This window comes from Ananas comosus, linkage group 14, assembly GCF_001540865.1.
Source record: "Ananas comosus cultivar F153 linkage group 14, ASM154086v1, whole genome shotgun sequence".
Classification (NCBI taxonomy): Eukaryota; Viridiplantae; Streptophyta; class Magnoliopsida; order Poales; family Bromeliaceae; genus Ananas; species Ananas comosus.
Genome location: NC_033634.1, coordinates 2,495,845 through 2,519,865, shown reverse-complemented (window position 1 = coordinate 2,519,865; position 24,021 = coordinate 2,495,845). Strand labels below are relative to the sequence as shown.

Here is a 24,021-nt window from a genome sequence, read left to right as displayed (position 1 = left end):
AATTGACAAATCCGTTTTTTAGCCGTATTTTTCAACGAATTTAAAAATTAGAAAACGAATTTTATTCGAATTATATCCGTACCGAATTTTTGCCGAATCCGAATTAACTAACTATGGTTACAATATATAATACTTGCATGGCATGGGTGCTAAACCTACGTATGGAGTTGATGTTGAGACCCGATAACCCGGCTCGAGTTATCCGTGGACCCCGATTCGAGTTGACCCGATAACCCGGTTCCAGTTAACTGAATTTTTATAATTTTAGGTTCGAGTCGAAGTGCAGTAGTGGATAAATTTTCAATCCAATCTTATTTCATTTAATTTCTTTCACTGTAGATACACAAAACACTATCATTATAAGCTGTTATTATGTTAGAATACGGGAAATCCGTTACGGAGGTCTTGGCCGAGCTTGTGAATTTTTTGGAGGACTGAATTCTCGGCAACACGAGAAGGGCGACATCGACTGACATTTTATTGCTGCGCGAAATTTAAATTTATTGCTTATACTGAATGAAACAGATAACTTACTATTTTTTTCTTTCTCGAAACATAAAAGTTAAAATCTACGCGGGCACCAATGTATTTCCCCAAATGCTAATCCTACCGTCTAAAGCTTGGTTTGGTATTAAGATTGACGTCATTAGATAAAATAAAGTTAAAATAAAAAGTATATAGGAATATGCTTCTGCGTTCTTTGATGGATCGCGATATGTGAAACGCAATATTATGTACGGATATAAACAGAATATTTTTTCATCATTCTTTCTCACCATACGTAACGTAATCTTTTTGTAATCTCAAACGAAGCCTAAGCCAAACATGCCAATGAATTCTAGTACCTCGTGAACACGCTGCGCAACGTGTCGAGATCACATTGATCATAAGTGAATATGATAGAGAGGATATATATATATATATATAAGAAATATATATATAAGAAAATTTAACAAAAAGGGAAAAAAAATAAAAAGAAAAAAAGCAAGCAAGTAGTGGAGAATAATCATGGGGCTCACAGCCTCGTGCGAAAAGGGCGCTTCAATTTTTCTCTTTATCTCTCTCATCTTGTACATAGTTTGTGTGTGTACGAGAGAGAGAGAGAGAGAGAGAGAGAGAGAGAGAGAGAGAGAGAGAGAGAGAGGAGTGCTCGTGGTGGTCGGTTAATTAACTCTATAAAGAGATAGAGAGAAGATGCTATATTGTTGCATGTATAAAGAGGGACCCATGCAATTCCCGTATTTGTTAGCATATATGCACCCAATATCTCTCTCTCTCTCTCTCTCTCTCTCTCTCTCTCTCTCTCTCTCTCTCTCTTTCCACCTAAGATTCCACATCACGTGATCCTCCCTGTACTCTTCTTTACAATGCCTAATTCATGATCTTTCCAGGGCACGAATGGTCCATGTGCTGTTCCTACATTGTTTCTGAATTTTTGTGTGCGCTATATATATTTTTAGTTTTTGACCAGTAACAAACGAATTAAAAATTTATTACAAGATAATGTTTAATCATCAATTATCTTTATTGTAAGTAACAAAAAACTTAATGATTAATAATCGAGATTCTAAGTTTTCTTTTATCTTTTGTATACGCTCATCACCCGTACTATATATTGTTTGCAATTGACCCTGCTCCCTCGCACGCGACTACGAATACACTGCATTTGGAGCCCAAGGGACCAAATAGCCCCAATGATCACAAACCTTTTGTAGATCCACCATGCTTCCTAAAAGCTACTAAAGTGGTCATTGAGCTCCATAGACCTTATACATAAATGTACTCCATATACCCTTTAATAGAGAAATCATAAAATCAACTTGGATGCATCCTCACTAAACAATAATTTCCACATAAAAGTACAAAATCACCCCTTCTTAACTTTCGGCAAAAGTTATGATCACCTCTCACCCTACACCAATTGTATATTCACAATGAGTAATTCATATATCATAGTTTTAATTTAATTCATAGAATAGTAATAATATTATTGGCCTCTCTCCCAACTTCCAAAGCATGTTCTAGTGAAACACATACTAATTTGTACCACCCACTTCAATTAAACCAGACGATTTTTTTAACTTGGTTTTGGAAACGTACTTGTACATGTACGCTAATAATCTTGAGCTCTGCATGTGATTGAGGAGAGCATATAATGAGTGTTACGTGTATGTACGTGTGTGTGTGTGTGGGGGGAATAAGTGCTTTGCTTCGCTCGACCAGCTAAGAAGAACAGCTGTACTAAAGGACTAAAAAATTAAGTAGCAGCATCTCAAAGTCCTTTTTCTAACAGCTGTTCAATGTAATAAAGAAATTAAGGATCAATTAAGCCTTTGCTGCTACTTATATTCCTATGACTTTAACTTTGGCATGCATGTATGGTTAAGGGGAAATTGGAAATTTTACCTGACTAATTAGCGCGTTATTTTATGATAATCCATCACTTTGGGTGTAATTTATCAAAAAATAAAGAGCATCATTACATTGGTAAGTTTCAAGTATATAGATTAATGGTTGTACTAATCCACTTAATGGTTTGTAATTATTGTTTAGAGTCAAAGAACCATATGTTAATTTTTTTAATTTCTTCTCACATTTGAGCTTTATTTTGGATCTTTTATTTTATATCTGTCATGATAGAGAATGTATAAATCTAAGGAGCTTATGGGCCATGACAATTACATATGTGTTAAAAAAATATTTCTCAATATCCAAACGGATCCAACAAAATGGACAATTTTATATGGGAGTTAGTGTAGCAGGGGATTCTAGAAATCGTACGCGCTTGTGACAACCCAAATTTTGGCTTCTGCAACGGTACAAAAAGTATGGGATTATACGTTTGTCAATAAAGCTTATTATTTGAGCGAAAAATTATATATAACAAATTTATCACTTAAGAACCTAAAAATGAGTATTCTACTATGGCCTACTAGAAAAATTCATAAACTTATGGAGACATTTTGGATTCATCAAAATATCTCAAATTAAAGCACCAAAAGAAGTATTGAATACAAATGCAATATTAAATTTTAATAATAAATTAAGCTTTTACAGTAATGAAATATTACACTAAATAATGACACAAATAATTCAATCCAAACCATATTGGATTAGTTGGGTAGGGTGGAAATTTATGGAAAAAACACTTCAGTAGAGAAAAGCTCTCCAATAATGCCTCGCTAAGGAGCTCTAATCTATCACCACGTATCACTTTTATCTCTATCCAAAATTTATAATTTTTCTCTCTAAAATTTAAATTTTTTTTAAAAAAATTAGCATTAAAAAATACAATAAATTATTAAATGGGAGCAAAATGTTATTGAGAAGGTACTGGGTGAAGTTTTGTCTGAAATGTACCACTCCACATGCAAAAGCTCCAGCTGGGCCTCCCATTCCCATATGTAAGGTGTACAAATATTATAATACATATATATATTTATATAAGATGGGGTAGCAATATTAACATAGAGCTTTTGTAATAATAATTAATGTGCAACGTTTGAGCCCCACAACTGCGTGTCCCAAGTAGTGCTAATGGCCACAAACAGCAGACAAATGTGGGTGCAATTTTCTCGTCTCCACCTAAACATAGCCGTTGGCGAATCAGTGTCCTCGAACTTACTGTGGTATCAAATCCAAGTACAATTATTTTTTTTCATTCCATGAATATAATGTCTTTGAAAACGAAAAATAAGAAGAAAATTTGAGAGCTGCTTAACGTATTAACCTTTGTCTATGTCAGATCGTTGGCGCTAACCATTATTCCTAAAAACTCAAGCTGTTAGAAATACGCAACTAATTCACTTAAAACGAACAGATACAGCGTCCACGGATTTTGATTGTGACTCAGTCCAACCAACCTCACGTCACTTCGAACATGACTCGTCCCACCCAGGCTCACGTCATTTCGAATATGACTCGGCCCAACATGATCTCCTGCCACAAAGTAGGATGCTGGCCTATTTAAGCCAACAGTCTATCCTCCTTTACATAGCAGTTTTGTGTGAACTTAAATTGTCATTTAAAGGGTTATAATTAAGGACTTGTTTGGTCTGCTCCGCCACAGAACGTTTAATCGCAAGCTCTTTGATTTTGCATATGTAAGTCACGTATAAGGTCCAAGAAATGAGGGTTGGCTCAGAACAGGTCATTATAAATCACTAATGTTTCTTTAAACAGGCATGCTGAAAACAACGATTTTACATACTTACAAACGAAAAACAAATTAAAAATGCTCAAATATTTTATTGCAAGTAGCTTGTAATGGAACTGCATAAATTTGTTTTATGGCCTAGAACAATGTACCAAAATTTAGCTGTGATCTAGCTCAGAAAGATCATGTCAGATGGTGTAAACAGGAGGGACAAAACATTGGTCAGTTAGCCTCAGCATTGGGTTCAGGATCATTCATCAGGGACTGACTCCTGCATATTAAATAACAAATAAAACAAGAGGCCAACATTGGAAAGAGCCAAATAGGCAATGAATTCTGGGCCATAGAGTCTCAAATGGCTACACTCAGCCTAGCTTACCTTTTCCTTCTTTTGTTTTTTTTTTTTTCCTCACTCAATTCATAACCCCAAGTGTAGAAAATTTTTTTAATACAGAGAACTAAAATTAACTATTAAACTTGTAAGATTTCTTGGCCAATCATAATTGCCTGCCAGGTAATCCCAGCTGTAGGAAAGTTCATGCAGCTTGGATTGCAGAGGATCTGCTGTCACCCATCACATTACCACACCCAAATCCCCCAGCAAAGGTCCTCTTAAAAAGGGCAAATTAAAAGGAAGGAAAGTGACACTTTAGTGTTAGCAAAGTAATGCATCTCATCCCAATAACAAGAAATCAAAAGAAGGAAGAGAAAAAAAAGAAAAAAAAAAAAGAGGATTTTCACCATTACTTAATTCTAATTGTAACAACCAAGAAGATGCCATGTCTTTGTAGCAGGAACAGTGGTAATAATAAACAGTTAGCACACCTCCATGCTTCAGCTACACTTCTCTCCCCAAATATTCCTCATTCTCAAACCCTTCTCCACCTCTCTCTCTCTCTCTCTCTCTCTCTATCTAATCTTTTTTCCCAGGGAAAACTCCTTGAAAGAGAAGGAAAAAAGAAAAGGGACACATTTGGTTAAAGAGTACTCCAAAGTTTTGCTCTTCCTCACCAACCATCACCTCCACCACCTCCACCTCTCTCCTCCTCCCTCCTCCCTCCTCCTCCACCATTACCACCACCATCATCATCTCCTTCTCCAACTCCCATTTGGTGGTCTACAGGGGCTTGTTGTGCAATCCAAGGAAGAATCATAGCAGTTGTTGCTCCCTCTCCCTCTCCCTTTGCTGCTACTTCCTCTCTCCGAGTTCAACCACCCATCTCCTATTTCACTCCTGTACCACCCTCTCTTCCTCCGGCAATCCTTGGCCTCCCCTTTCGGATTTTGATGGTTTTTGGAGTGTAATTTTGGTAGCAAATTGGGAAGATGACGATGGATAATGGAGAGGATTGCTGCGTGAAGGTCGCGGTCCACATCAGGCCGCTTATCGGAGACGAGAAGCTGCAGGGATGCGAGGATTGCGTTACTGTCGTGCCCGGAAAGCCGCAGGTTCATCCCCATTCTTGGATTCACCATTCAATTCTAAAGGATCTGATCAAGGATAGGAGATTTTTTTCTTTTTTCTTTTTTTTTTTGTTTTTTTGCTATTTGTGTGAATTTGATTGAGGATCTTTTGGTGGGGGTTTTGGTTTGGAAGTTGCAATCTCATCCAGTTTAGATTGCATGATACAATTTTAGTGCAAATATTTTTCAATCATCTTAGGATGTGATATATAAATTTGTTGTCCATATTATAAGGCTTCTTTTCCAATATAGGAATTTTAGTTTTTGTAGATGACATTGAACTAAAAGTCCTTTTTTTTTTAAGTCTAATCTTTTTTTTCTCCCATTTTTCGAACAATTTACTCTGTTTTATATGGGAGGATACTAGTTTTTTTTTTTTTTTTTTGTAAATTCCTCCAAAATTCATGTAGAATACCCTGAATTTTGGCACCTCCAACAAAGCAATCAAGTGTCAGCTATTGCTGTATATCACCTTGAATATACATTTTGTGGTACATGTAGTTTAATCCAGTAAACTACTTTGACCCTTTCTGATGACTATGAAAGGAGAGTAATCCATTTCTGAGGGTTGATTGTCCATTTTTAACATATTTGTCAATCTTCTTCTTGATCCCTTTTTTTTATTTATTTTTTATTTTTTTATTTTTTTTGCAGTGTACATATGTTGCATTCATTTGCATATATGCCTCGCCAATTTTAACTATATCACAATTCTCCCTGTCCACCAGACAAAGAATTTTAACAATCCCATACTCGTTTTGATTTAGTTTACAGTGTAATCTTTTTCGATTGTGTGCTAGAAGTTCTATCTTGCTACTCATAGCAAGACTATTTTCTTCTAAGCCTTGTATGTTTGTATGCTTTGTGGAGGTAATTGCCTAACAGAGCTGCATAAGTAGAGTATAAACTTATGTGAATAAGAAGGAAATTAGTACCGACACTAGTAAGGACTCTGAATCAAGGTGATATAAACTGCTTTTGCGACATTACGAACTTACATTGACATAGTTCATCTTGGTTTTACGTTCTTTTTTCTTGTTCTTTTTATTGTAGAAGTAATGCTAGCAATCTTCAATTGTCAGTTTAAATATTCATAACTAATCTTCCTCTCATAGGTGCAAATTGGCACCCATTCTTTTACCTTCGATCATGTTTATGGGAGCACCGGTTCTCCATCATCTACCATGTTCGAAGAATGTGTTGCCCCGCTCGTTGATGGTCTGTTTCAAGGATATAATGCAACTGTTCTTGCATACGGTCAGGTTAAGTATTGTAACTCCTGCTTATGTTCTTTTTCTTTTTCTTTTCCCTTTTTTGGCATGTCACATTATCATCATAATATACATGTCTCCGAAGCCTTAAAAACATTTGAAATTTCTGATGTGCTGCAGACTGGGTCAGGAAAAACATATACAATGGGGACGTCATGTAGGGACGGCTCTCATACTGGACTTATTCCTCAAGTTCTGAATGCATTATTCGACAAGATCGATACCTTGAAGAATCAAGTAGAGTTCCAGTTACGAGTCTCTTTCATTGAGGTACAAGAAATGTCCCTGCCTCTTCTTCTTTCCTAACTCATTCTATATAGCCTATCTTTCTAGACTTTTTTGGACAGTCTAGAGGAGGCTTTGGTTTCAATGCTTCTCTACGAACCAGAATGGCAGTCATTTCTTTCAAAATTTCCAGATTTATCGCTTCTCATGTATTCTTTTTCTATTATATAATGACTTCCCAAAACAATGGAGCAAAGATCATGTTATTCAGAATTTAAATTTTGTCATAGCAAATTGTTCTATAAATTGGCTTCCTGGCTCACACAATTACTTTTTCTTTGGCCAATGAAACAATAAGATTTATTTTCAATACCTTATCTTATAGCATGACAATGCAATATGCCATTTGCATTAATGTCATACAGTCTAGTGAATGTAATGTCATCATCTGTCTAACTTCGTCATTACAGTTCTTTTTTTTTTTTGGTGACCGGTTAATGTAACTAGAGTTACACTTTTGTGAAGATTCTGAAAGAAGAGGTACGGGACTTGTTAGATCCTGCATCTTCTCCTAGCAAAGTCGAAAACGGCAATGGACATGTGGGGAAGCTAACAGTACCTGGGAAACCTCCTGTACAAATCCGTGAGGCATCGAATGGGGCAATAACACTTGCTGGGTCTACTGAAATTAATGTTAGTACTCAAAAAGAAATGGCTGCATGCTTGGAGCAAGGTTCAACAAATCGAGCTACTGGAAGTACAAACATGAACAACCAGTCAAGGTTGGTGGTTTTATGAGTCTGATTTTGTTTTCACTTTGTTGTTGAAATTTGATATAACTAGATCTTGCATCTATGCTTTTATTCAATATAATAGCTTCCAGCTATGGCACTACTGAAGCCGAATCAAGATTGAGAAAATTGCATATTTTTTGTTCTTAATTGTAATAACAGATTCGCACATTTCCTTTTCTCATACTTGATATATTAGCTCATCAGTAATATAGATTTTCTGATTGAAGTGAATAGCAATGAAAATGAAATAATTTGTAGAATGGTTGTCTCTTGAAAGCATATTTCATTTATTCAAAGCATATACAACCTTCTTTTTTATTTACTTGATATGTAAAATGTCCAAGTAGCCCTTAAATTTACTCAAACTATTTACTTACCTTTATTTTAATGAACTATTTTGTTTTCTTTTTTATTGCCATCATGCAACAGCCGTTCCCATGCTATCTTCACAATCACATTGGAGCAGATGCGCAAACTCGATCCAATTATGACTTCTGATGGCTCCATGATCGAGGATCTGAATGAAGACTACCTCTGTGCAAAGCTTCATTTGGTAGATCTTGCTGGATCAGAACGGGCTAAGAGAACTGGTTCAGATGGTCTTAGGTTTAAGGAAGGTAGTTCTGTTTTCTCTTCATGTCATTAAACCAACTGCTTATCTTGAAAGAAAAGTGAAAATTAAAAACCCCTATATTGTTGTTATCAGGTGTTCATATCAACAAAGGACTCTTAGCTCTAGGCAATGTCATAAGTGCTCTTGGAGATGAGAAGAAGAGGAAAGAAGGTGCTCATGTCCCTTATCGTGATAGCAAACTGACCCGGCTCTTGCAGGTTTGGACCGTATATTATTATCCGATAATAAGTTACAATAATGGATATGCTATATCAATTTAAAAAGTGACAGAATATTTTTATTCTCATATGTTTATCTGGAAGCAGCACAGTTTTGCAATAGTGGAATTGGTTCCAATCAATTTCTGATCCTTTTGCTTAATGATTTCTTGATGGCCATTTTCTTTACCATGAACTTGTGGAGGAGAATACTTACTATACTTTCTATCTAATCTTACACTGCTCGAACTATTCTTTACACTAACCTGGTTATTATACTCTGCTTTACTGAAGAACTAAAATTAGTGGTGTTTAAATTTGTGCCCAGTTATGTATCTAATTATTTGTTGTTTATCAAGTATTATCAAATTATGAACTGAGAAAGAGTTGCATAACCTTTTTGAAAGAATTTGATTGAAATTGGACTTAAAAAGAACTTTCATCTTTGTGCAAATAGAAATTTTTTGCTCTATCACCTGTTTAAAAAGTACAACATATAAAGAGCATGTCATATATCTGATTATATATGTACTTCATCTCTTTGCAGGATTCTCTAGGTGGAAATAGCAGGACAGTAATGATAGGTAATGTAATTCACCTCCTAACTGCTAAATGCTATTTACCTGTCAATGCTGTTTCTCTGAAGTCTGTTAAAATATATAAATCATAATGCTATAACTTTCTTTTTAAATTTTTTTTTTTCTTGTCCAGCTTGTATCAGCCCAGCAGATATAAATGCAGAGGAAACTCTAAACACACTGAAATATGCTAATCGTGCTCGGAACATTCAGAATAAGCCCATAGTGAGTTCAGAACTATATTAAAACCTAAATTGCGTGGTAGCTATACTCTTATCTTCAAAAGAAAAAGATAGTTATAATGTTTGTACTCAACTGGTTACTTTTGGATACTTCACAGTTACATGTCTGATACTTCTTTCACCTACTAGATATTCAAAACAAGATAAAAAAAATTGGATATGACTTGGATACTTCTAGGATACTCTGCAAGTGTGCTTAATATATTCATACATGACTAGGGTCATACCAAGGTAGTATGAACTGAGTATAATCTACAAAGAACATACAGTTTTTTAAAATGTGATAATTGCTTGGGTATATGCGTCATATATCAAATAGGTATCTTGCGTCTGTGTCCACGCGTCAGCTGCAGATACTGCTACTTTATTTCATATATATTTAAAAGATCATAGCTCAATTCTCTCTCTTTTTCTGTTCCAACAATTTTCCAGGTAAATAGAAATCCAATCTCTGACGAGATGCAAAGGATGCGTCAGCAAATTGAATTCTTGCAGGCTGAGCTGGTTTCTGCTCGTGGAGGAGTTGCGTCTGATGAAACTCGGGTACTACTGAAAACCGATCAAATTTCTGATCAACTTACAATATATAAAACAGATTGTAGTTTATGGTTATTTTAAGGAGGCAAACACCTGTACATCCTCTTATACAATACTCTTTGCTCTCTTTATATAATAAAGAGTTTTTTCAATTATCAAAAATTTTAATCCTCAACAAACTTATTTATAGATTCTCAAGGAAAGGATTTCTTGGCTGGAGGCTACCAATGAAGACCTCTGTAGGGAACTGTATGGTTACCGCATTCAATCTCCTCACAGTGATCATCATGAAACAGATAGCCGAGTATGTATAGAGTACTTCAGAACTGTTACATCTTTTCATATCCTTATAAGTATTGTATTATTTCCTAATGATTATTCTACGGTCATCGTCAAGCTAAACTATGAGAAAGAATATATACCTCTGAGCAAGGATTGAAGCGTCCATTGGCATGGCCTTATCCATTGTGCCGTATCGTACTAACATGATATCGATACGATACAATCCCCGTGCCGATGGTGCAGCTCAAAACCCTCTATTTTTTAAATTAGTAGGTAATTTTCTCAATAAAATTCAAAGGATTTAATAAAGATACATAATAAGCAATTAGAATATTTTGTAGCTAAAGAAAATAAAGATTTCATGCCATCATGTGTCGATACACATGTATTTTTGTGACCGGCACGCATTAGCACTGTCCGGCACACACTGTGCAAGCAAGTTTTCGACACTATCCTATGTCACGGCACTTAAATCCTTGCCCCTAAGACTTTACTGGATTTCTGTTGTAAACCAAAATGGTTCTATGCTATTTGTTATCCTGCCTACCCATGTCAATGAATTTATGGCTCTTGACTGACCCTAAATAGAGGATCATCATTAATGGGATAAACAGCTTAACAACTGTTTATGGTTGGCATTTCAGAAAGGCGGAAGCATAAAAGCAGAAGGGTTGAAAAGGAGCCTGCAAAGCACAGAGACATTTGATTTCCCAATGGCTGATGCTCTAAGAGGTAACTTTTTGGCACCTTTTAAGGTTGTATCTAATTACTTCTGATAGACTACTTAATTCTGTTATAATGCCTTATATTGGCAAGTCCATATTAATCTTTACTAATTGCTTTCCTGCAATATTTTCTTTTTTCAGTTTGTAACTATGTATATCCATTTTTTTACCAGCAGGTGATAATTCTAAGGAAATTGATGATGAAGTAGCTAAGGAATGGGAACATACAATGCTGCAAGATAGCATGGGCAAGGAGTTGAATGAGTTAAATAGGCGATTGGAGCAAAAGGAGGTGATCTAATCTAAGACCTGCTCAACACCTAATTTTCTATTCTTGCCAATTTGGAATTCTTTGGTGAAAATAGATGTCGTACTACCAAATCAAAAATCGGGGATCTTCCGCTGATTTATTTTTTTAGCAGCTTCAATGTATCGGTTGGCCTCTTGCTTATAAGTTTTGAACCAACACTACTCTTGCCATGCAGTCTGAGATGAAAATGTTTGAAGGGTTCAACACACTTGCTCTTAAGCAGCATTTTGGAAAGAAGATCATGGAGCTTGAAGAAGAGAAAAGAGCTGTGCAGGTCAATTACTGTTTTATTCATTTGATGTTGTCTCTAATTATACTTTGTTTTCCTCCTCTTAAAATGCACTGAAAGTGGAATTAAATTTTTTTAAAAAATATCAATTTCAGCAAGAGAGAGACCGGTTGTTGGCTGAAGTGGAAAACCTTGCTGCTAACTCAGATGGCCACATGCACAGGCCTCCAGATATTCATTCTCAGAAACTGAAGTCCCTTGAAGCACAGGTGAATGATACTGTCTCTGTTTCACAAAAAGATTTCGAAATATCTACATGTGTGTCCTTGCAAAATGTACAAAAACTTTTTTTGTGCCCTCCGAACACCTTAGAAAAGTCTCCCTGATGAGAGAACTATTTATGATAACAAACCAGCTTTCCCCATGCTTTAGATGATTCTACAATTATGCAACTGCACTTTGAAGGGCTATATATGAATATAAGATTTTACAAGGGTATATACATAATAGATCATTTTGCAGAGATATGTATAAAAATGCTTTGATGCTTTGTCTGTGTTTGAAAGTAATTTGTAGAATAACTTTCATTCCAGATTTTGGACCTTAAAAAGAAGCAAGAAAACCAAGTTCAGCTTTTGAAGGAAAAGCAAAGGAGTGATGAGGCAGCCAAAAAGTTGCAAGAAGAAATTCAATTTATTAAGTCTCAAAAGGTTGATGTCTTCCACTATCAACTTTCTTCTCTGACCTTCATTAATGAGATATTTATAGCTCTCACAGTACTTCATCCTTTTAATCCAATTTATTGTTTTCCATCCTTACAGGTTCAATTGCAACACAAGATAAAACAAGAAGCAGAACAATTCCGTCAATGGAAGGCTTCTCGTGAAAAGGAATTACTCCAGGTGTGCAGAATTATATCATTGGTTACAAGTTATAACAGTAGAATAAATGAGATGGTGCAGAAATTTGAGCTGTTCTAAAGATCAAAAATTTGACCATCAAACCTGCCAGAAATTTATACTAGCAGCTTGATATGCTTGCTCTTATTTCTTATTATGTGCATATGTGTATGTTGTCCAAATTCATCTTCCTTTGTTTTTTTGCATGGGAAAGCTAACTTTGATCTTTTCTCTTAAATAGTTGAGGAAAGAGGGGAGGAGAAATGAGTATGAACGACATAAACTTCAGGCATTGAATCAGCGGCAGAAAATGGTAAAAAGTTTTTTCCAAAAGTTATGAGCAGAAGAAGTTGCACGGTCTAAAGTTACACGTTTCTATATTAAGTTTTGAGAGGTTTACCTTAGTGTCACCTTTGTTTTGAAGCATTTTGACCATGCAGTGTTTTCTTATTCCTCAAAATAATCATGCTGCTGGTTGTTCATTTACCGACAATTGGAGACAATATAGTTTAGTCATTTCTATTGCAGATAATTTCCATACATTAATAGTTTTTTTGATGATTTTTGAGATTTTATTTTCCCAAATGTGCATCTTGAGCATATAAATAAGAGTTGTGCCTACTTGTTCGTTTCCCAAGTTATTTCACACTTCTCTGGTTCATTAGATCATAGTAATCAAAACTAACTATGCATTGGACCCTTTTTTTGGCATAGGTTCTTCAAAGGAAGACAGAAGAGGCTGCCATGGCTACCAAGAAGTTAAAAGAATTGCTAGAAGCTCGCAAATCCTCAGCACGTGATACCTCTGGTATTTTTCTATTACTAAAGAAATTCCTATTAGCATCAAGACCTTGCATGCAATGCTAATATTCTTTTGTTTCCTCCTTTTTTGTCCTTTTTTTTTTTAAAACCAGTTATTGCAAATGGTAACTCTCCCAGCTCTCAGGTAACTCATGCGAACATTATATATTTTCTCCGTACAAATATGATTTTAGATGGTAGTCAGCTAGAATTACTTTGCTAAATTCAGATGAGTGAAAAGTCCCTGCAACGATGGCTAGATCAAGAGCTTGAAGTCATGGTACATGTCCATGAAGTTCGGAACGAATACGAGAAACAAAGTCAATTGTATGTATTATAAGCTCGGTTTGCTTCTTTTTTTGCCTATTTCCATAGTTACATTTTTCTTGTTAATATATCGGTTATCTTGATACCATTCGCATCTCATCCCATTAAGACGAGCTGCATTGGCGGAGGAGCTTGCTATTTTGAAGCAAGAGGAGGCAATTTCTGGGGGAGCTAGCCCTCCGAGAGGAAACAATGGAACTTCTAGGTAAGATTTCATATCTTCCGTACAAAATTCTTCATCGACTTGGTTTTGTCAGTAATGTCTATGCTGGTCGAGTTAAAAAGGAAAAACATCTGATGTATCAGATGGTTTCATAAGTACTATTTTTTCTTCTGTTAAGAATTTAATTCTTTTTTAGGGTGTCCACCATGTCACCAAATGCAAGATTAGCCAGAATAGCAACACTTGAGAGCATGGTGAGCATTTCTTCAAATACTCTCGTAGCGATGGCTTCCCAACTTTCTGAGGCTGAGGAAAGAGAGCGTGCATTTACTGGGCGTGGCCGATGGAATCAACTGCGATCAATGGGGGACGCAAAGAATTTGCTTCAGTACATGTTCAACGTGGCAGCTGATGCAAGGTTCCATTTTCTACTAATTTGATATGGCTTTCTATTATTGTGTTTGATTTGCTTCTCAGTGTGTCAGCATTGCGAGTATTCCCTGAATTGAAACTAAATTGTTTGTTTAATTAGATGTGCCGTCAAAACTTTGAGTATCTGATGCAGGAAGAAATTTTTTTGGTTATGGTACTTTTTTCTATCCCTGGGTGGTTATTCTGCTATCCCTAGAAGAGAAGCAAAAGTCAAATTCGCATTTTGGTTTTAGACTGCAGATTCAATTTTATTGATCTAGTAATATTACTGCTTGCCCAGAATAGCAGAACTTAACATACTTATCATTCGTTTCTTAAAGTCGTTCTTGTTCTTTCGTGTCATACAATGTACTTTACATTTTCCATTTGGCTGTATGCAATCATTTTTTGTTAATTGTTTATAACTATAACAGCCTATAACAAAGTAGGTCATCTTCGGAACAGGTGCCAGGTGAAGGAAAGGGAAATCGAGATGAAGGAACTGAAGGAACAACTGAATGAGCTTGTTGGTATTCTTCGTCACAGCGAAGCACGAAGAAGAGAGGTGGAAAAACAGCTGAAATTGAAAGAGCAAGCACTCACAAGTGCATTAGCCGCATCATCTCAGGTGAGTTTTTGTATATACAACTGTAAATGATATAATATTTCAGTTTAGTCCATCACATTTTACGCTGGATTAAATCTCCATAAAAAGTTCTCCTCTGTCATTATTTTTCTGATGTGATATGTTTATAAACCTGCATAGTCAAGAGGAACATCTTTAAGTTTCACTGTATCTCAGATGCTATAAAACTAAACTCCGCATGATCGATACTTTTCAGGCCAACTCAAATGGCTCAATGAAGCACTCTGTCGAAGAAAACAACACACCGCTTTCTCCAGTTGCAGTTCCTGCACAGAAACAGCTCAAGTACTCTGCTGGCATTGCTAATAGCCCGAGCAAGGGGAGCAACACATTCAACAACAAGCCATTGAAGGTTCCTTTGCTTTCCCCCTCCCTTTTTCCCTATATTAGTATCATCTTGAGTTTGAATGCTAAAAAGCAACTGTGTCTTTGATGTAGATGGTCCCAATTGGGCAATTGTCTATGGAGAAGAAGAAACTCGCTGTAGTCGGACATGCGGGAAGGCTTTGGAGATGGAAAAGGAGCCATCATCAATGGCTATTGCAGTTCAAGTGGAAATGGCAAAAGCCCTGGAGACTGTCTGAATTAATCCGACATAGCGATGAAACGATCATGAGGGCGAGGCCGAGACCTGCGTCTCTTCGTAAAGTGAAGTGAAACCCACCTTCTCTCTCTTCTCTATTTTGTTTGACAAGTTTCCCGCCCCACACGGCTAACTACTTTCCCAAGTTAACAAAGCAAGCCTTGACGAAATCTCCTTCGAGCTTTTTTTTCTACGTAGCCAAGGGATCGACTTTGTATATGTTGATAGGATATTGCTTTAGATGTAAATTTCAAGCATATAGTAAGTGTACATGCTTATAAAGAAGGATATAAAAGTTTTCATCAATAAAGAGATGTCGGGGGGCTAGTGAGTTACGGGTGTGTCGGTTTGGTTTTTTTGGTGTCTAAGTTTGAATTCAAAGGAAACATAAAGTGATTTTCTGATGCTGTTGTGCTCCCCTGAAAGATTGTTGGAGTTGGTCTTATTTTTCAAAATTGTAATCCTGATTATTTTGCTTCTAGAGTGAGAAGTGGTTTATAATTTACTTTGTGAATTCTTTGTGATACATGTCACTTAGTTTCTCCCTTTTTAAGTTGTGGCAGGCTATTTTTCTGTGTTGTGTATTGACAACAATATTTGATTAAGAAAATTTTATACATTTGTTTTCCCAGCTTTGCCTCACAGAATATTTCTTTTTCTTGATTTGTTAAGAAGGTCATAGTTTCTGCTTGCACAAGAAGCACCAAATGGACACAGGCAAGGACAGTTAGATATGCCTTTTACTGGTTCTATGCTACTGTGGTTGTACCATGAATTGCACTTAATTCTACTACATTTGAACATGGCTGAAAGTAGGGCTGGCCAATGAGTGAGCCGGCTCGCGTTCGATTCGATATTTGGCTCGCTCGAGCTCGACTCGAAATTAAATGAGCCGAGCTTGAGTATTACTCGGCTCGCTCGAGCTCGACTCGAAATTAAATGAGTCGAGCTTGAGTATTACTCGGCTCGTTCGAATTAGGCTCAAAAAGCTCGAATATATATATATATAGTAAAGTTACTATGCTATCGAAAGTAAAGAGGATTTGGTACTTCCGATTTTTTGACCCGTAGATCAACCCCTTTAATCATTTCTAAACTTTGGATTAATACTAGTACCTTGTAGGGACCACTCAACTCTAGGGGTATTATTTAATCCTAGAGGGGACCGCAATCATCCCAACCTTACAATTCTTGATCAAAGGGTCAAAAATTCGGAAGTAACAAATCCTCTATATTTCCGATAGCATAGTAGTTCTACACTATATATATATATATATATATATAAATATAATATATTTTAATTATATATAGGCTGAGTGAATAACCTGAGTTTAATTAAAATTGAGCCAATGTTATTAGTCCATAAAAACAAACCCAATAGACAAATAAAAAAGCAAAATTTTACTAAATTTGTACTTTTTCCCTTTCTTTCTTTCACAGAGCTTTAAATTTTCAATCTGTTTCTCTCTTTCTTTTTTTCTCTGTCTCTTACCCTAAGTGGCCAAGCCTGAAGCCCTCCAAGTTACCAAGTAACAGCATATGCTCGTTGTTGCATATCTTGTTATTAATTATGTGCTTAAGAAAATATACAAAATATTTTTAAAATAAAAAAATATTATTTATATAAAATTTTAATTTTAGTTATATATGATTGGATAGTTTAATACAATATTTACCTATATAATTTATTTATTTTTGACCGCATAAATAAAAATGAATAATATGGAGATTGAAAGCGGAAGAAAAGACATGTGAGGCTGAAAAGATTAGATATTCAACTCATAAATTTTTTCCTCATATTATAATACTATATTTTATATAATTATTTTATATTTTGAACTATTAGACATATTTTTGTATCAAATTATAGATAATGTTCTATACAAATTNGATATGTGAGGCTGAAAAAATTAGATATTCAACTCATAAATTATTTTTCCTCATATTATAATACTATATTTCATATAATTATTTTGTACTTTGAACTATTAGACATATTTTTGTATCAAATTGTAGATAATGTTCTATACAAATTAAACTATTGATCGTACGATGTTGAAAATTTCAAGCTGCTCATGTAAGGCTCAAGCTCGCTCGACTCGAAATTAGGCTCGCTTGAGCTCGGCTCGAATTAATTTCAAACCAAGCTTGAGCTTAAATTTAGGCTCAAAATTAATTTCAAGCTGAATTTGAGCCGAGGTAAACTCGCTCGAGCTTGGCTCGTTTCCACCCCTAGCTGAAAGAAGTGGTAACCATACCAATTGTTTTCAAAGAAGATCCAAACCCCAAGTCCATAAGCTCCTAAGTACTGCTATTTGCATCATTGTCCAAATTGTACCTAAAATACTTGGTAAATTCTCAGACATATGTAATTCGTTTTATTCAATTAAAATCAAGTAGCCTTTTCCATTTCCTGCATCAACCCCCTGTAATTTGGGTTAGATCTGAATAAGGTTAACAATCGAATGCAGTAACAAAGGGTAAATAGGCTAAGAGCCAGAGAGTAAAATCTTTGCGACAACAAACCTTAAATTAAAGGTTAAAGGCAACAAACCATTATACTCAACAATATCTTACATATCGTATACTCCGGCGTTCTTCTAAGGATTCTAATCTCTAGAGTGCAGGACTATCCAAAATTACAGAAAATATTTTACTCACCTTAGGTGGTGTTTGCAATTAACCTCAGTTTCACGTCAGTTTCACAGGATCCAATCATCAAATACAACTCTAGTTATATTTACAACAACAAATATAGTTAAAGTTCCAAATAACTGCGGGATTTCATATACCAATCTTAAATTGCAGCAGTAGCAACATCAAAACCCATTCAAATATTTAAGCAGACATACTCCTTCTACAGCATGGCATGCCTTATTTGTTGGTTCGGATTCTGATTAGCATGTCTCAACCTCAGCCCCAGCTCTGCTTCTCGGCCGAGCCGAATCAGTGCACCATCCTGCAGATTCGAGTTCTGCGGAATCACCTCCAATTCACCACTCTTCTGAATAGCTTCTTCTCCATAGTTGTGCAATCTCCTACCTATTAGATAGCGATCGTCCCTTATAGAATTGTGGAGGTTGGTGCACCAAACATGGAATCTCTTAGCACAGAAGCAGAGAGTGCCAAAAAGGAGGCAGCCGATCCAGGCAAAGCGGTAGACTGCAGAGTTCACAATGAGAGGATAGCCAAATGCGGGAAAGATCCCTTTGGCAAAGACATAAGGAACACAGAGTAGTGTTAGCAATTTTGTAATAATTGGGATGACGATCTCGCGGAAAACCCATAGACCTCTGAGACGAGAGAAGCCGTCCTCCCTCACCCTCTCAAACTTTCTTCGCCAACTTTCGTCCACCAGTGGTGCCATCTGATCCAACATTACCTAATACAGAAAAAAAAAGAAGAAGCAAGATTAGGACTTATAAGGTCGATCTAAGGGAGTGTGATTTGCACTACTCTCTTTTGATGTATCTACAGATGTACCCCTGCAAATAACATTGTACACTGATAACATTACAAAATCTAAATTTTCTTATACACACCTTCAAAAACTTAATTTGTTATACGTATACCATTGTACTTCAATAAAAGTATATTTTTTTAAGAAATTGAACTTTGGAGGAGCATATAGAAATATAGATAATCTTGCACGGATGCATATGTAAAGGCACCATGTTTGGCTATGGTGCAAATAAATTGTATAACTTTCAATATCTGAACATTAAAAAGATGATAGTTCACTTACCAGTCTAGTCCATATCTTAAGAAATATGAGTCCTAGAGCCCAGTCCTGATACAAAAGGAAAACTGGGCTTTCATCCACTGGTACCCTAATTGGCACAATCACTAGCAGCTCAAAAAGAAGCCCAATGAGCACTGGGATAACAAAGATCTGAAAAAATAAATGATAAAATTTTAGTGAATAAACAAAATATAAAAAGAATAACAGAGATGAGAAGGCAATTTAGCCTTGAAGTTGTTGCTTACCCATATTGAGAGAAGAGCAGAACTTTTCACAACAATAGTACACCACTTCCAGATCTGCGATAGAAGGACACTAGCTCTTCGAGCTCTAATATAATCAACCGAATATCTGACTCCTGTTGCGACACCCCAGATAATGTAGAATCCAATACTAAAAGCAAAGAGATCTACAAAGGGATGAACAAAAGCGTCAAACACTCAAAACTCTAATAACCAGAATAACTTTCCAACAATATCCAATTGAAAATGAAGAGTACCGTTGCACTTAATGCCATGTGTAATCGGGAGGCGAGGGATGGCATTAAAAATTGCACGCCCAAGTGAAATCGGAATAACAACCAAAGCTGCATTAAATAGCAGAAGAGTCATCCATGCCAAAACCAGCAATAGCACAATACGAAGTACAAAACCGTACCTGCCGAGAGATTAGATATAAATATCCCCACAAAGATCTTATTTTGTAACGCTTAACCAGATAAAGAACCATTAGAAACACAATTGCATCTAGATGAGATTTAAGAGGCAAAAATATTGTAAACAACAAAAAAAAACCAGACTAACCAATGTTGAACAGTACTATTCCTGATCAGTTATCCTACTTTAAGCTTTAAAAGCTGATAACAAGACTACAAGCAGTCAATCGCATGGCTGAAGTCCCACAGTAGGTTTCATCTTGCGAGCAGCTGAATGCCTCAGACACACTACATGGTTCAGATTTTTTTACCACAAATAAAACAGTAAAGGTTCACAATAACAAAAATATCAAATATAAAAGTTGCTTACTCCGAATCTGCTTGGTCATCTACGTCAGAGTCTTCACCAATATCAGTATTCTCAGCAGCACGGCCTCTCCAGTCATGATTTTCAGCAGCAACATGCTGTAACAGAAGTTGGTCATGCAGCCCACGTTCAGCACGCAGTCTATCTCTTCTTGCTACCACAACATTCCCATTTTCATGCCCACCGTTTTCCTCAGGCTTGGGCAGTAGGAAATCGATTAAACCGAGAGCCCAACCAACCACAGAGAACCAATATCGTAAAAGGGCTTTGATTGTTTCACGTGGCTTGAAATGTTCAATTGCAAATGGAATGCATATTTGGAACAGCAGCACATCGGCAGGTATCTCCGTAAATGGATCGAAAATGCTGCAGTTATTGGTAATGATCGTCAGAATGCGAATAGCGAATAGTGCTTGAAAGAAGTGCGAGACAAAACAACCCTGCAAAATTATCTCTTTGGGTATAAAGTCCTCCGAAATCTGCATCTTCACATATAATCCCAGAGAGTGGTGTCTCTTACAATAATACCCTTATATTAAGTTGGTAAACCATCCACTTTATGGGGAAAGGAATGTTGCGATTGCATTAGGGAAAAAAACATTAACAAAGAGGGCATTTTTCTAAGTACACGGGAAAATATATAACAAGTTTTGGATTGCATATAATTGAAAATTAAGATTTCACAGGGATATTGATTGATGTTGCCTGAAAATGTGTGTGTGTGTGTGTGTGTGTGTGTGTGTGTGTGTGAGAGAGAGAGAGAGAGAGAGAGAGAGAGAGAGAGAGAGAGAGACTTAACGCAATATCCAGCGGGAAAATGGTAGGTGCCAATCTCATTGCCAGTTTGACGGGTAAGAAGACGAGCATCACAATCAAGCTTCCATATACAGCAACCGATAACAGAACACGTCGAGCATGTTTGTGCACTGGGTCATCAATTAGGTCGCGGAATGGATTATAATTCGGATCTGCTGGGTCCCGGAGAAAGTAAAGGACTCCACTCCGCAACACCTACAAAGAGCCCAGAACTTTATTAATGAGAATCATGTCTTGATAGAGCAAATTATGCATTAGACAAACCAAAATTTGATTCATACCCCTCGAAGAAGGCTGACGAAGATGCTTATTTGGAGCATATAAACAATTCCAACAAACCAATGGATTGCAGAGCTTGCAAATGGCGCTAGTGCAAAGAATTCAACTCTTTGGGCAATTGTCGCACCCAACATCTTCAAAGTGCACACATCAAGCCACCAACCGCACATCAATGGGAAGACCCCCAATTCAATCACTAGAAGAAAAGCGACCTTGATCATAGTCATCAGATGTCTTGTTCCTGCCAAGAACTGCCTGAAAAGAGATGGAATTGTCTCCACTATTGTAGATACACCATAAAGCCTCCCAATACTCAATCGCTCGCCCCTAGCATATCGAAGTAAAGCAAGAAGGCCAAGATAGAAGGCAACAAGAGACAATATAAACATATATCCAACCACAAGTGTAGTAACATCAGAAAGACGTGAAGAGTCAATGACCGTTCCTTTCAGTATATCTGTTGAAACAGGGTTCATTACACCATAAGGGAGGCCTTGTCCGGTTGCATTTGGTTTTAAGGATCCAACAACGGCATCCAGCACATGCCCACTACCACCCTCAGAATGGGTTTCGGGTGACAAGTTCTTTACAGCAGTTAATGCAGTCCTCAAAGTGATGTTAACAAAAGAAAGAGCTGATTCAGTCAGTGGAATAAACTTCTCCAGCATTGGACTAGAGGCAGAAGAAATTAACCATGAGAGATAGTAGAGAATTATCCTTCCCAATGAAAAGGGGATGAAAATTACGACGCTGAGAAATATCGCATTGCTTGCCAGAACCTGGCAACAGAGGAAATATTAGGAACCAAAAATACCCAGAGTTCAGAGCCTCGGACAGTGAATCCACGTAATATTTAAGTTACTAAATACCAATTAACGACAGTAGAAGAACGAAGCTACATTTCAACTTCGTACAAAAGAATACAGTATAAACAGGAGAAGCAACAAACACCATAAGGTCTCTAATAGAAAGTTAATATCAATACAAAAAGGAAACATAAAAAAGAAGAAGAATATTATGCAAAAGTACTAAGGCCAATGACAGAAAATGTACTTACTGTTATCGCATTCTCAACCAAATGAAATACAGGTCCTTGCATACCAACAAGCTCATCAAAGGGCACATCTTCTGCACCATCAGCGTCGTCTAGTCCGTCAAACATCTGCTCAACATGTGCTTCGAGACGAGCAGCCTGCATTTCCAAGCGAGCAGCGACATTCTCGGCATTTCTTCTAATCAATTGACCTGCACCGGCAATTCCCTGGGCGCCGCCTGCATCCTCAGCATTTCCATCACCGTCGGCAACCCTATTAGGAGGGCCCGCGAGCCTCCTAACAGCACGAGCGCCGTGCCTTTCTTGACCTTCTTCGTCCCTTTCAGCATTGTTTCCTCCAACTTCACGGAGGTGTCTAAAGTAATCCCTCAAAGAGGTCGCCCCGAGAAATATGAAAACGATGCTAGCAGAGAGCAGAAACCCATGTAAGCAATCGGTGAGAATCAGAGGCGCCGACATGTGGCTCAGGAAGAGCCTCTGCGCTTCGCCGAGACTCTTGACGAACGTCAGGCGCCATATCCAAAAGGTAATGAAGGGGATTATGAGGAGCCAGACGGAAAGAACAAAGGCGAGTCGGAGGAAGAACTGTAGGACATTGCAAGCTTTCATCGCCATGCCGACGAGAAATTCCTGGAACGGCAACCTCGCGGGCGCGTCCTCGGCGTAAACTGGGGAGAAAGAGAAGGGATGCTTACACACCTGTAGGGCATAACAAATATAGCACTCACTGGTTACAGCATTATCAAAAATATAAGAGTAGTTTTCTCCCCCAACTTAATTTTCTCTCTCGTTTTACTCTCCATCCAAACAGAGCATTAACAAAAGGGCCTGTTCCTATGGCCCAGATGCCCCAGATCACACAATGCGAGAAGGGCAATTCCAGCATAACAATTGCAACAGCGATCATTTCCGAGAGAGATAGAGGGAACCAAAGAGGAAACCCTAACCCTAACCCTAACCCTAGGGGTGGGGAGGGGAGAGGGCGTGGGCGTACCTCGCAGTGGCGGGCGTTGCTGTGATTGAGCCACTGGAGAAGGCACTCCTGGTGGACGTACTTGATGCTGCCGCTGCAGGCGCACGGGTAGCGGAGGGGATTATCAGCTTCGCCGGGGTTGCGGCAGATTCGGCACACGTCGCCCTCGTCCTCGTCCTCCTCCGCGTCCAACCTCGCCGCCCTAGGAGGAGAAGGAGGCGCCGCCGCCGCTCCGTACGACGGACCCGCCTCCGCCGCCCCCGCCGTGGCGGCGGCGACTGCGGAGGAGGGGGAGGCGATGAGGGTTCGGTCGGTAGCTTCCACCATCCCCTCTCTCGCGCGAGTCCAATGTCTCGCTCTTTTCCCTTTTATTATAATCGATTTTGATTGCACAAATGAATGGATGTCCCTCTAGTTTATCCGTTTTATGACTTCATCCTTAAACTTTGCACGAACAAAATCTGCAATTTCTTAAATTCGTGTCGATTATACCCATCCCTGTAACGAAATTCACACCATTAGGGCTGGCGAATGAGTGAGTCGGCCCGCATTCGACTCCGTATTTGGCTCACTCGAGTCCGACTCGAAATTAAATAAGTCGAGCTTGAACAGAAAATAAAGCTCGAAATACATTTAAAATAAAATTTGAAATATATTTCAA

General features: G+C 37.5%; 2 protein-coding genes across 3 annotated transcripts; one reads left to right on the top strand and one right to left on the bottom strand.

Annotated features, from left to right (window-relative positions):
* Window positions 4,943-16,002, top strand: LOC109720420 (kinesin-like protein KIN-4A). Of its 2 annotated transcripts, none has more exons than XM_020247512.1 (25): window positions 4,943-5,605; window positions 6,736-6,882; window positions 7,012-7,161; window positions 7,642-7,898; window positions 8,340-8,527; window positions 8,617-8,741; window positions 9,289-9,325; window positions 9,453-9,544; window positions 9,994-10,104; window positions 10,289-10,402; window positions 11,025-11,112; window positions 11,279-11,397; window positions 11,591-11,689; window positions 11,800-11,913; window positions 12,238-12,354; window positions 12,466-12,546; window positions 12,785-12,856; window positions 13,258-13,351; window positions 13,458-13,489; window positions 13,574-13,671; window positions 13,781-13,876; window positions 14,031-14,252; window positions 14,711-14,873; window positions 15,088-15,243; window positions 15,330-16,002. In XM_020247512.1, exons 1-25 carry the CDS (start codon window positions 5,483-5,485, stop codon window positions 15,546-15,548), a joined length of 3,114 nt encoding a protein of 1,037 aa, XP_020103101.1. In that variant the 5' UTR covers window positions 4,943-5,482; the 3' UTR covers window positions 15,549-16,002. The 2 variants fall into 2 exon arrangements, with proteins under 2 accessions (XP_020103101.1, XP_020103102.1); XM_020247513.1 differs by having other exon boundaries at window positions 4,944-5,605; window positions 11,282-11,397.
* On the bottom strand, window positions 18,002-23,721 carry LOC109720245 (probable E3 ubiquitin ligase SUD1). The gene is made up of 9 exons (XM_020247226.1): window positions 23,382-23,721; window positions 22,391-23,086; window positions 21,336-22,112; window positions 21,038-21,249; window positions 20,242-20,604; window positions 19,716-19,873; window positions 19,462-19,625; window positions 19,220-19,366; window positions 18,002-18,856 (listed from the first exon to the last, which is right to left on the bottom strand). The coding sequence occupies exons 1-9, from the start codon at window positions 23,685-23,687 to the stop codon at window positions 18,332-18,334; spliced, it is 3,348 nt and encodes a 1,115-aa protein (XP_020102815.1). The 5' UTR covers window positions 23,688-23,721; the 3' UTR covers window positions 18,002-18,331.